We start from the raw sequence: 13,737 nt of genomic DNA, 5'->3' as shown, positions 1-13,737 counted from the left end.
ATAGTGTGAGGTAACTTTCCATTTCCTCCATACATTTATTAATTCAAAATTACTGTGCTCTGGATAAATAATCAGATTAAACTCTTATTTTCCAAAGCAATTTAAATTAGTTTAGCTATTATATAACCAGTTTTGCCTATTTTAGCTAAGTTTCTATGTTATTTTTAATAGTTATGTCATAATAGATTTGAGTTTAACTTTTCAAGTTTATTATAAGGGAGGGATAATAGCTTGTTGCATGAGGAAGCAAAGTATGAGATATGACAATAAAAATTAAATTGAATATTGAAATATGTCCAAGAAAGTTCATTAGTATACATCATAAAGCCAGTAGTATATTTGCTATTGAGAAGAATCTAGTTTATATACTTAGTAAACTATTTCATATATTGAGCCATTGTGCACATGTGGAATATTAAGGGACTGTATTGTTTTTCACATTCTCCGTTTAAAAGCACATTGGATAGCTAAAAACTGTTTTGTTTGGAATATTGATTTTATAAACTTGTTTTTAGAAATCACAAAATCCTGAGTTTACTTTAGACAACTCAAGTTTAGCATTGTTATTCTCAAATAAACTAAAACTATAAAGCTGAATTATTTCAGATTACCTGTCACTTTATTAAGTAGACTATATCCTAGTATTTGCAGGCCACTTGGTAGATAAAAATCTTACAAAAAATTCCAGTTAATAATCTAGAGAACTCTGAAACATTACCCCTGTGCAGTTCTCTAATTCTAGGGACATTTTTGGATAAATCTATTTGCCCCAGAATATAAAATAGCTAAGGAAAACACTCATTTCAGTGTATTTTAGTATTATTTGCTTTTGATCATATTTTTTTAAAAAATTACAAGGAGAAAAATCATGTTTAACTAAAGATCTGAGTAGGTTTATCAAGATTTCATTTCTCAACTAATTTATTAAGATGTAAGTATTAATTAGTATGGCCAAGTCAAATCCAGATAGATAGATAGATAGATAGATAGATAGATAGATAGATAGATTTATTCTAGTCTTTACAACCACTACTTTCCTATGTTTGATAACTGAAATATTTAAGTAGACTTATTTTTGTATTTCTAAAAAACTTGCATCTACTTTGTTTAAAAGAAACATTAACAATCCCTTGATGTCTCAGAAAAAATATGCATTAAATTTTAGTGAAAAATTTATTTATGAAGAAATATTATTGGCATTTCTTAAACTGCAAAATAATCATTATACAGATTCATTTAAATGTATGTGTGCTTTTCATACCTCAAAATAACATGACTTCTTCCTACTCATCATATTGTGTAATTGCCTTAATATTCTTGTAGGTCCGACATAATTTATAATATTATTTTTACAAGTGTATACCTTTCTTTCCTATACTCAGGTTCTTTCTTTGGGAGCAGATGTCTTGCCAGAATACAAGCTGCAGACGCCTCGCATCAACAAATTTACAATATTGCACTACAGTCCTTTCAAAGCAGTCTGGGATTGGCTCATTTTACTATTGGTCATTTATACTGCTATATTCACCCCCTACTCTGCAGCCTTTCTCCTCAACGACAGAGAGGAACAGAAAAGACGAGAATGTGGCTATTCTTGTAGCCCTTTGAATGTGGTAGACTTGATTGTGGATATCATGTTTATTATAGACATTCTAATAAACTTCAGAACGACCTATGTAAATCAGAATGAAGAGGTGGTAAGTGACCCTGCCAAAATCGCAATACACTATTTCAAAGGCTGGTTCCTGATTGACATGGTCGCAGCCATTCCTTTTGACTTGCTGATTTTTGGATCAGGTTCTGATGAGGTAAGAGCTGCTTAAGAATTTTATTTTCTGAAAGACTGCAATTGTAAAAGTAAATCTACCTTAACTGCAAGAGAAAGTAGTTGCTTTGGAAGTTCCTACTTTCTAAAGATGAAATTCATTTTCACCTGAAAATGCCATAACATGAAATGAAGCAATTTTTCTGTTGTGAATAATTGAAATTTCATCTATATTTGCAAAAAAAATACAAAAATACTCTCCATGCTGTAGACCAACAACTTAAATTTTTAAAACAAGTACACAGAGCATGCAGTATAACCCTAGCAAGTAAAATCCTGCAGATTTAATTCTTGAGTACAAAGCTATTAGGATGCAGGTCAAAAAGAGATGTGTTATTTGTACAAACTATGATAAATATGGCACCTTATGAAATTCTTTTATCAAAACTTTCACTTCTAGCTCTCTTCTTGGAAAAATACTTAATGTATATTGCTAGTACCTCATAAAGTTGGAAACTTCAAGGAAACAGATGGATGGATAGATGAAAAATAGATAGATAGGTAGGTAGATAGATAGATAGATAGATAGATAGATAGATAGATAGATATTGAGTGTGTGTTCTGAATTAGCAGTCCATTAAAATAATCAGATCTTTCAAAGAATCTTTGTGCCAGATATAGCTGATGCCCCTTTTATTTAATTATCCCTAATTATTATACTATATAAGTATTTATATAATGAAAAGATTTATAGAAGTTGGGTGTCTTAGTTTCCTTTCTAAGGCTTTGATAAAATACCTAGACCAAAAAACAAATTACAGGACATCAGGCTTACTTGGGCTCTATTAGTCTGGGTTCTATTAAATCAGTGTGGAAAAGCCAACTCATCAGGAAATTGAAGCACCTAGTGAAAACCACAGCCAAGGGCAAAGAGAGAATGGGTGTGTGCATCCTTACTGTTTTGCTGCTTGTTATACAGTTGTACAATTCTGGACCCAAACCCAGGGAATGGTGCCACCCACTTTATGCTGGGTCTTCCAACATCAATCGGTATATTCAAAAGTCTATTTTCCTATAGGCATGCCACACATGCCATTTACATAATTCATTGTTGCAACTGTGTTAAATTGACAGTTTAATGATTAAAACTAACCATCAAATTAGCTAGTAACTCCAAGAGAGATAACTAAAAAGAAATAAAGTCAATGTGCTGAAACTTTGAATAACTCGGTGTCTTTTTCTACCTAATAATTCCACCCCATATTTGTTTTGTTTGTAAATTTGTATATTTCAAGAGAAAGAAAAAAGGGAGATTCAAACATATACTTGCTTCCTAATCACTGAAGATTTAAGGACAAAGGGGTACTTGTCTACCAGGGGAAATCAGTAACTTTAACATTAAGTCTCTCCTTCTACTGGAAGATTGATCAAACTGTAGGTTAGTTGAACTCAGGACCGTGGAATATGACAAATTCTCAGAACCCTTTAATAATATGCAAAAGAATGTTAATAAAATCATATTCCTTGTTAATATTTGTTTAGAGACTAAAATGAGATAACACATATGAAATAAAAATAAAATAGTTGTTAAACACATTTTAATGATAATTTCTGATTTCGGTTGTAACTAAAAGACAAAAATATAAAATATTTCATCATTAATATTTATCTTTGAATTTCTTATAATGGGAGATACATAATATTTTTTGCACAATTTTTTCCTGATAAATTGTAGAATAAAACTTCACTGTTTCAAAAGATTGAGTTGTTTGTATGTGTGTGTTTGTTTGTGTGTGTGTATGTTTGTGTGTGTGTGTGTGTGTGTGAGAGAGAGAGAGAGAGAGAGAGAGAGAGAGAGAGAGAGAGTATATTAATTCTATTTATATGCACTAAGAGTGAATTAGACTCTGGAAAACAAATGAGTAGGAAATAGAATATTAGAAAAAGCTAATGTACTCATGATATTCAATCAATAATAATCAAAATAGTAGATATACAAATATGCTAATTACAGCCATTCAGAAAGATTCAATGCTAAACTCTTTTAACTTCAGTTTCTATGCAATTTGAAAATGTAAAATATCTTTAATATATGGAATTCAAATAATCACTACATCAAAAAGACTGTTAACTAAATTAAAGCAAGAAAATGTTTGAAAGATTTATATGGTGAAATCCTAAGAAAAAGTAGGATGAAGAGAAAAGTGAAGAAGTCAAAGTTTATAGAGTGGGGAAATTTTGAAAACAGTTAATAAATTTGAAAATATTTGGCTTTACATATGCCAATTGCTAGCAGGACACTGAAAATTTATTTAGAAGCTGTAAAATTTTGTTTGTTTGGAGACTCTTTTAGGAATCATAATTTCTACTCATCTCATTTTACTAGGAAGTAAATTAAAATCTAAAACAGTGTTTACTGTAAATTTTTTGAAGTACAATTAACTACCAAAAGTATTTCCCCTGATACCAAGCCTAGGAAGTTAAATTATTATTACAATTTTGTAGAGGTCATTAATTGGGTTCCTTAGTCATGGGTATACCTCATTCATCATCTAATGTTTGCTCAGTAACCTTCAAAGCAGCAGGCACAATTCTAGATTCAGAGGTCAATCAAATAGATATGATTCTGCTCTCCATGAACTTACATTTCTCAGTAAATAGAGAAGTTACACAAATCAGGTGGAATAATAATTCCACCTGTGACTAATACAGAGCGGGAGACTAGGAAAGAAGATTAATGAAAGGTCATTAGAATTGAGATTTTCAAGGAATTTCCACCCATATAAGACTACAATGCAAACAAAGCATTGCAAACAAAAGGAAACAGTTGTAGCATTTCCTCACTTGATTATCGGGTTTGGAAAATTAGAAGAACAGAAGTAAAAAGAAAAACCCCAGGAACAGCAAGGTTAAATCCAACCAGACATGAGGTGCTTAGATATGAGAACTAAATCACAAAGAGGCACGAGATTTATTTATTGTGGTTTCACTGAGACTCTTTGGAATGGAACTGACTTTGATTGACATGTGAAAAGATTGTGCGGACTGTTCTCTGGGTGCTGGACAGTCGAATTAAGAGCAAGGGACCCAGACTCAAGCCTACACTGTGATGTAGGATGGATGAGAAAGCAGCATGGACACATGACACAATAGAGGTGTAGAAAAATAGGTAAATATGTGGCATATTTTGAATGTCATCTATAAGAAATTGTCAGTTAATTAAATATCCATTAAGAAAGAAAGAAAAATAAATGAAAAATAAGAACTATGGATGATTCAAAACATTTTTTGTAGTTCACTTGTTGAATTATTCAGGTGGAAGGAGGGAGGAGAGAGAGGGTGCTTTGATAAGGAACTTAAAGAGAGTAATACCCTTATCTAGATGGTAAAATTATGGGGAGAAAAAGGTGTATTGTGAAGGAAAAAAGTGTATTGTGAAATGTTTGGCCATCATAAGTATGAGCTGCCTATTAGTCATACAACCACAGATGGTCGGGGGGCAAATCAGGCACCCTATCTGCAACTAGAAAGATACATGGCCATAAAAGAGAAGGCAGTCTTTATATTAAAAGTCAGATATGATCACAGTAACGGTTGGTTTGAATCAGTGCTTTCATATCAGGCTTATGCATGAATTTCTGTGTGGATGTTTAAAAGAGTCTAGAAACTAGGCATGGCCATACATGCCCATGACCTAAGCATATGAAAGAAACCATCCTGGGCTACTCAACAAAACACTGTTTCAGTAGGTACACAGATACAAACGAACATGCATACACATGCTGAAGATTCACAATTGGTAGGAAGAAAGGCTTTAAAACTCAAGATTTTCTGCTTTAATTGTGTTGTTTAAACATATAAATGTGGTGGCCACCTCTGGAATACAAACGTTGAGGGTTTTTAATCACTCATGGGTGAACATTTCCAGGAACTATATGCAAATATACATAAGCAAATTAAGATGTGCTTTTCTCCTAATTAAATGTTTGAGGCAGTTTCTTGCTGAATTATTTGAATGATTTTTTTTCTCATGTTTTAGCATCATCAGTCAGGTTGGAGAACAATGATTTTCTCAATGTCAATTAAACAATTTCTTCCCTCTTCTGAATGTCAAACTATAATACTTTAATTTTATTTATATTCAACACAAAATTCATTTTTGTAAACATACCATTTTATAGATGAAACATATATTAACAATAGGACAATGTGACAATATGATTTTACTAAGGAAGGCACAATTGCTTAATTTTTTTCAAGATAACATAATAAACATAAATAATTTTTACTGTAAATCAGTGTGGTTAGTAATAACTAAAGGATCTCCTTCACTGTTGCAAACACATTGAGCAAAGTGATTATTGCTGGGATTGTTCTTGTTAATATCTTACTGACATTAAAATCATCCAAAATGAGAAATAACTCTGTGACTCCTCATCAAGCATGACATTGCCATGATTTCCTTCAACATCAGTGATGCTAAAATACAATATCATTCCCTTTGTCACCAGAGAGTCAGCTTTGATTGTCTGCCTCAGATTTCCCGGTATTTGGTTTATCCATGGCAAATTTTTGAGCCATTAACATTTAGAATCCAGAGAACTCTGCTTTGTAACACAGGTCATTATCTCCTTCTTCCCCTGAAAATTAAAATTCTAATTTTCAGTTACTTGCTTTGTTGACTTCTGATTCATGCTTTAGTGATTTTTTTAATGAATTCTGGATGCATGCAGGAAAGGCTTTGGAATCAAGATAACTAAGGGCTATTTGCAGCAAAATTCCAATAGTAACATTGAATTTCTGCTCACAAAAAAATAAAAGTTTCACTCATTATTCTAAGAGATGAACTGTGGAGTGAATATACAGAAAACATTAGTAGCCTTCTGTAGAAATTCTGAGTATCTACTGATCTTTATGATAGATATCATTAATTACTAGACTTCATTATGCAAGTGAGATTCATATTCCACTTGAAATAACATCATAACTTGAAAATATGCACACATATGCATTTCTATAATAACATAGCTACTTTTCCCTCTTTAGATAGTCTTTGGAAATTTTACAAAAATTTCCCTATGCCTTTCACTTGAAGCTTTAATCATACTCTCAACTCTCAACCATGACAAGTGGCATAAATATAAGATGTACAGTTGGAAACATGTTTTTATGTTGATAATTTATATATCATTTGTATGTGATTTGGTATGAAATGATAGAGATGGTATAAAATGCAATTTTTCCTTGGTTAAAAACCCAAATTTCAATTCAAGTGAGACATCATTCATTCTTCTCTATGCAATCTTTTATTTGTCTGTTAAAACCTACAATCATTTGATGACCCATTTCTATGTTAGTGCAATGAAATAGGAAGAGATATAATATTATAGTATGATAGCATAATTACTATGAAATACAGTAAGTCTATCAATCATTAAGATTGTTAAATATTGAAAGGAATTCCCCAGCAACACTGAAGAATCTTTGGCTTAGAGCTCATAATTAATAGAAACAATTAAGACATCTGATATGAATAAAGAAATGTTAGATAATTCCACAAGGTTCTACATATAACTAGATATGGATATTTGAGAATATTAATAAACCTGACCTAACACAAGTTGAAAAATATTAGACACGCTGAAAGGAAGAATCAGAAACTAGACAATGATATCACTGAATGAAATGGCATTAAGTAAGTCTAATGTTAATGGTGTTTAAGTAAGTCTAATGTTAATGGTGTCTAAGGTATAGACTTGAATGGCAATTACCTGGAATAAAATTGAAAGCAACAAAAGTGAATGTGGAATCATGAAATTTATAATTGCAAATGTTACTGTCTCCCTGTTATACCCCCTTTTCCTTGGGAAGTGGGATAGAATGATTCATTAACCTGAATGTTTCAATGATGACTGACTCTATAGTCCCTTTGACAAAATAAAAAAGAATATGTGTATGTTTTGTCACTACTTAAAGAATGATTGCCATAACTTATCCAAACACTAATATTTAATAAGTAAATCTGAACAAAGTTTAGTAAATATATTAACATTTAATATAAGTTTTTTATATAAACTCAAACTTATATAAACTCACAAAGTAAGGTAGATTTAAATTTTTTGCCATATAGCCTTTTCTTATTAGTAAGCCTTTTGCAATTTAGTTGAAGACAGATTTATTCCTGAGAAGAGATGTTAACCCAGATTAGAATTACCTAATTTTAGTCTTTCACAAAGGTTCACAGCATTAAAAGTGAATATTGACTGATTTATTATATAATGTTCCTTAATTAAAATTAATGTAATCTTATTTAGTCTAGTTGTGATAAACATACTTCCACAAGTATAGTTGCATGTTTAATCAAAAAAAATCATTTATTTAATGAGATAACCTAACTTCCACCAATATCAGAATAGATTTAGGATCTTTAATAAGTAGTAGATATTTTTAAAAACATTATAATTGGATTATACTCATTGTTTAAGTAATATAAATAATTGTATTTGTGTAGAAAATTTTTCAAAATAAAAAAGTACAAAAAGGTCATTTAAAATGAAAATCTTGTATAAATAAAGTTTATTTACTATGAAAGTCGAGAAAAATTTGAACTACTTTTCAAACATAATAAATGAGCTGAGTTCTAGATAGCACAGTATAAGATGAAGTTTGATATTATAGACTCCCTTGTGTCTTCATTACTATAGATAGGTCCCTTATCATAGGTAAGATTAGCAAACTACCTCTCTTCAACTACTGTAGAAGTGCACGCTTCTTATCTATGTTATTACCATATTTATAAAAATAATCACATTTTGGGATCTGTTTAGTTCATATTCTTTTAAAAAGATGTTTCCCAAGAGTTATTCAGCAAGAGGAGATTAGAAATATGTGGGTCTATTGCCTCAGAAATTTGATACTATCAGTTTCCTTCTTCCTACATCTCAGACAAGACATTGTAGCAGTACACACTAGGCTCACTAGCAAAGAAGACTCAAGTGCGTTTCAGCATTGTCAATAGAAATGAGGCACACAATGGTGGTGTGCTGTAGTTATGTAGTTGTGCTTGGGTAAATGTTACAGAGCTGTGAATGACTGTTGGAGTCATTGTTCACTCGCCCCTCCTCACAATGAAACAATTTCAACTGCTCCCTAATCTCCCCTCCTCCCACCTGCTTCTTTTCCTTTCCTCCCACCTCTTCTTCCACTCCTGCTCTTTGTTCTCCTTTACCTCCTGCCCCTCCTTCCCCTTATTATTACTCTAATTATCATGTCTGGAAAATGTGAAGGACGCTAAAGCTTTATCACACCATACTTTTTACATGTTTTTCCCCAGACCATATGTCATTTGTGCATGATCATGTAAGTTATCTTCATTTATATTCTTAGAAGTCCTTAGTGTCATATAATTTTTTTTATTGTTAATTAATATAGGAGAATTTTTTGAGAGTTTAAGATGGGAATGTGAGAGTGTAAGAAGCATGCACAGCAGATTTGTATTGTTTTCCTTTTGATAACGTCAGAACTGTTCTACTGCTTCACAACCCATTATGAAAATTGTCCATGTATTGCAAAGAATTTTCCTTGATTTAACATACTACTCTGTGAATTTGCATAATATTTCAATTATTTTGAAGCATTTTATTCTAAAACCAAATAAGAATTTCACAATAAACTTTACACAGCTCTTGTTCTAAAACTTGGGTAAATCGGTAGTTGTATTAAGAAAAGAAATAAATTCAAGAGTCTGAACTATCCAAAAGTGGTAAGACTTTGACAAAGGTGACTTCTGCTAAAAGAGTCTGGTAACCATGTACTTGACTGAAGTCCTTATCTGTGAAAGACACAGCCATTATCTGAGGAGCTGTATGGCCCATGTTGCAAGACTCTGTTTAAGATTCCCAGTGACTGTGTCATATCTTTGGAAAGTGTGGAATCTCTATCATCACCTTTTTTTTAATTAGGTGTTTGCTTTATTGACATTTCAAATGATGTCTCCTTTCCTCATTACCCCTCAGAAGACCCCCTCTCCCATGCCCCTCTCCCAGCTTACAAACCAAACCCCCTTCCACTTTCCTGACCTGGCTTTCCCCTACACTGGGGCATCGAGCCCTCACAGGACCAATGGCCTCTCCTCTCATCGATGTCTGAAAAGACCATCCTCTGCTACATATGAAGCTGGAGCTATGGGTTCCTCCATATCATCATCGTTTATAGCATAAAGTTCCTACTACTAGAAACAGAAATGTAAATAGATATTTAATAGAGACATAAAGAGCTACCATTTATTGGATATTTCCTACAAACCTATAGATATCATATTCCCGTGTATAGAATAACTGAAGCTCGAGATCAAGGAATAACCCGTCCAACATGACATATTAGTAACAATTAGAACTTAGTCCTAAGTCTTCCTATTCAAAATGCCTTACACATAACAACCAAAGTAAAATTGATGCTACAAATAGAGACATATACCTTACTTCCACTGAACCATGTAAAGCTATCATAAATTCTAGAGTCCATTAAAGGGGCATATATGTCTTCAAATTTGTGAAGAAAGAAAAACTGTTTTCTGCATTTCACTGTGAAAAATAATAACTTACCTTTAGCACAACCAAGGCAAACAAAACAAAAATCCAGTTATGAGAAGTCTATCCAAGCTCTGAAAGCTCCTCTCACCTTTGGAAGGTTCCAGTTTTGCAGAATTGATCTCAAGGGAGACTAAAGGATTCTCCTTTGCTTGTGACTGCTAGAGTACAGCAAAGGGGAAAAGAGATTATCTCTATGATGTTTCCATAAAAAAAGTCCTGTATACTTAGTAATTTCTTTCACTAAAAAATATCCATAGCTATGGGGTGATAGTTACTCCACATGCTATTTCCTCAATTAAAACATTAACATTCTTAACACATTTGGATGTACTTTGTAAAATAAACACCATAATGAAGAGATAAAAATGACTCAATAATTGATTGGTAAGCACCATGTAACTATGGAATAATTATATGCTCTGTGAACTATACAGTACTTATAGTTGACATTATTTAGGAAACATAAGAAATGAACTTGTAATTTGTACTTATCAGATTTCAATTCCTGACAGCCAGTGAAATATCCTATTATTATGCAAAAGTATCCTATCATTAAATACCTGGTCAGTAACAATCATGCACTTAGTTAACACATACCATATTCCAAAATGCAATTATGGAATCAGGATAGCAAGAAATGATTTATGAATTTGATGCACTCAGGAAGGAAAAATAAATTTTCATTTAAATATAAATTATAAATGGTGTGTACACTTATCCAATGGCTCCTTAACATTAATCAGGTGTTTTTCAACTTCAGCAAATACCCAATCCCATGCAATTGCTAATACCAAGATCTGATTTCTCACTCTGTCTCTTCCCAAAGAAATAGCAGATTTTGTAGCTCTTCATTAGAGAGAAGATCTTGTCTATAAATAATTGTCTGCCTTTGTTAGAGAGTACTTCCCTTCAACACTGTGAGTGTGTGGTGGCTGGTAGACTCACTCACAATCAATTCCCTGGACATTGATTGAGGAAGGAACATGTTAGAAGTATATACCATGTGGAAGTCACTTTCATAGATCTTGGGAAGGCAGATTCTCATTCCATGAATCTTGTATGCCAAGACACTGGATTAATGAACCACATATTTATCAAAGTGGATTCAAAATTCTTTGGATGAAGAACTAATCTTCCTACCTTATTCCACTCTGAGGCTGTACTCCCATTTTCTGTTAACAAGTCTGCCTTACATGAACATACTTTCGATTGCTCACAACTGTTTCTGACCGTACATTTTTATTTCCACAGACAACAACACTAATTGGTCTTTTGAAGACTGCACGTCTCCTGCGTCTTGTGCGCGTAGCCAGGAAACTGGACCGATACTCAGAATATGGCGCCGCTGTTCTAATGCTCTTGATGTGCATATTTGCCCTGATTGCCCACTGGCTGGCTTGCATCTGGTATGCGATTGGGAATGTAGAGAGGCCCTATCTGACTGACAAAATTGGATGGTTGGATTCCTTAGGAACACAAATTGGGAAACGTTACAATGACAGTGACTCGAGTTCTGGACCGTCCATTAAAGACAAATACGTCACGGCACTTTATTTTACCTTCAGCAGTCTAACCAGTGTAGGATTTGGAAATGTGTCTCCTAACACCAATTCGGAGAAAATCTTTTCCATTTGTGTCATGTTGATTGGCTGTAAGTAGATTTCTCTTTTGCTCTCTGTAAGGATAAAATAATAGCACAAAATTGGTATATCTAGAACATAGAGAATGAAGCAATATTATGGAAACTGTAGAAATAGGGGGACTACACATATGGATACTATATTTTATAAAGGATGATTTTTTTTAACTGGGAAGTGAAGAAACAAAAATTCTTTCCCTATTCTTCTCTTGGAACTTACTTTAATGTCAATATAAAATAAATCCATCCCTTGGTGAGCCCAGGGTTAGTTTTAGGGCCTCCCAACGTTGTTTGAACCTGAGTACCACCCTCAAGTCCTTAATATAAAATAATATCCCATTGAGGACTCTAGCTATGGCTGAGTGGTTAAGAACACTTGCTACTCTAGCATAGGAACCTGTCTAGCACCCACAACCTCCAGTTACTCTGGACCCAATCAGATGCCCTCTTCTGACCTCTGAGAATACAAGAAATGAACTCAGTACAAACCAACACATGTATTCACTCACATGTAAACATAAAAATAAATAAAATTTGAAAAATTATTTTTAAAAATAATATCACAAAAATGCCTTTAACACAAAAATATCTTCATGTATATATCAATTCACTTCTAGATTTCATATAGTTCCTAACATGACATAAATATCACTTAAGTTGCATGAGGAGGACTGAGAAAAATGTTTGGGCATGTTCAGTACAGACAACTTTTTGAAAATATTTTTTGTTCGTAGTTGGTTGAATTCTTAAATGTTAGTAAAGAAGACACCATTCTCTGCAATTAATTAATTAATTTTGTCTTGTACCCTGGAATATAAAACTTGAATGATGTAAGTCTTTAGATTGAGGGTCTAAAACTTGCAGTTCACTCACTGTTATATAAAAGTGATTGTAATTTATTACCAAAAGCTATTTTCCATTACAAGACATGATTAAGTAAAGTCAGAAAATAGACAGCTACACATAAATCCCTCTCATATATCTAAAGCCATTGCAATTATTCCTTCAATTTCCCCTCTTACTGATTTTAAATTGCGTTTCTTTTGGCATAATTCACTACATTTTACACTGTAGTATCTGTAGTACAAAGGAGCATAATGTATTACACATATTGCTTAGGACAAAAAACTTTATGGTAAGATGAAGTTGACTTAATATTATTTTTGAAGTTACCATGTAAAGCCTTAATGATAACCTGGATGAGAGCAAAGAACAATAGCAACTTCAATGGGATGTTGGTCTTGGATGGAGCACAAAGTTGAAAACAGATCTTGGCAATTGATTTTTATATATCAACGTATTAATTAATGAAATGTGCTTAGTTAAAGCATATTTATGAAATGTAAATGAGTTCTCTTAGTAATCTACTCTGCCTAAAATATGTTTTTATTTCCATAACATTTTCATGAGAAAATGCATTTTTAAAAAACCCTCAAGATCTTCCAATCCCATCTCACTCTTGCCTATAAACACAGAGATTGAATGGCATGCAGAAGGCAATGGAGGTGGAGAAAACTAAAAATAGAAAAGCACAGAAGGGGTGGGAAGGTGACTTTACAAGCTTGCCAGGTCTCCAGCATCCACAGAGAAGCTAGGTGAAGCAGGACACACCTGTAACCCCAGTACCAGGCGAGCAGAGACAGGAGGACCCTTATGGATTTCTCACCATCTAGAGGGTTTGTTGAGCTCCAGATTCAGTAAAAGACATGAAAAATGTGATAGAAAAGCCAGTGAGAAGGCTC

The 13,737-nt window shown here is 32.9% G+C and overlaps 1 protein-coding gene across 2 annotated transcripts in view; it reads left to right on the top strand.

The window, feature by feature from the left end:
• The window catches only part of Kcnh7 (potassium voltage-gated channel subfamily H member 7), a 476,252-nt gene that overhangs the window by 386,679 nt on the left and 75,836 nt on the right, over window positions 1-13,737 (top strand). For both annotated transcript variants that reach the window (XM_052181144.1, XM_052181143.1), the window contains exons 7-8: window positions 1,383-1,808; window positions 11,608-12,007. In XM_052181144.1, the coding sequence (XP_052037104.1) occupies window positions 1,383-1,808; window positions 11,608-12,007 (826 nt within the window). The remainder of the gene's footprint in view (window positions 1-1,382; window positions 1,809-11,607; window positions 12,008-13,737) is intronic.

The sequence above is a fragment of the Apodemus sylvaticus genome, chromosome 5 (genome assembly GCF_947179515.1).
Source record: "Apodemus sylvaticus chromosome 5, mApoSyl1.1, whole genome shotgun sequence".
Lineage (NCBI taxonomy): Eukaryota > Metazoa > Chordata > Mammalia > Rodentia > Muridae > Apodemus > Apodemus sylvaticus.
The sequence above is the reverse complement of the archived record's forward strand: the minus strand, read 5'-3'. Positions and strand labels throughout refer to the sequence as shown.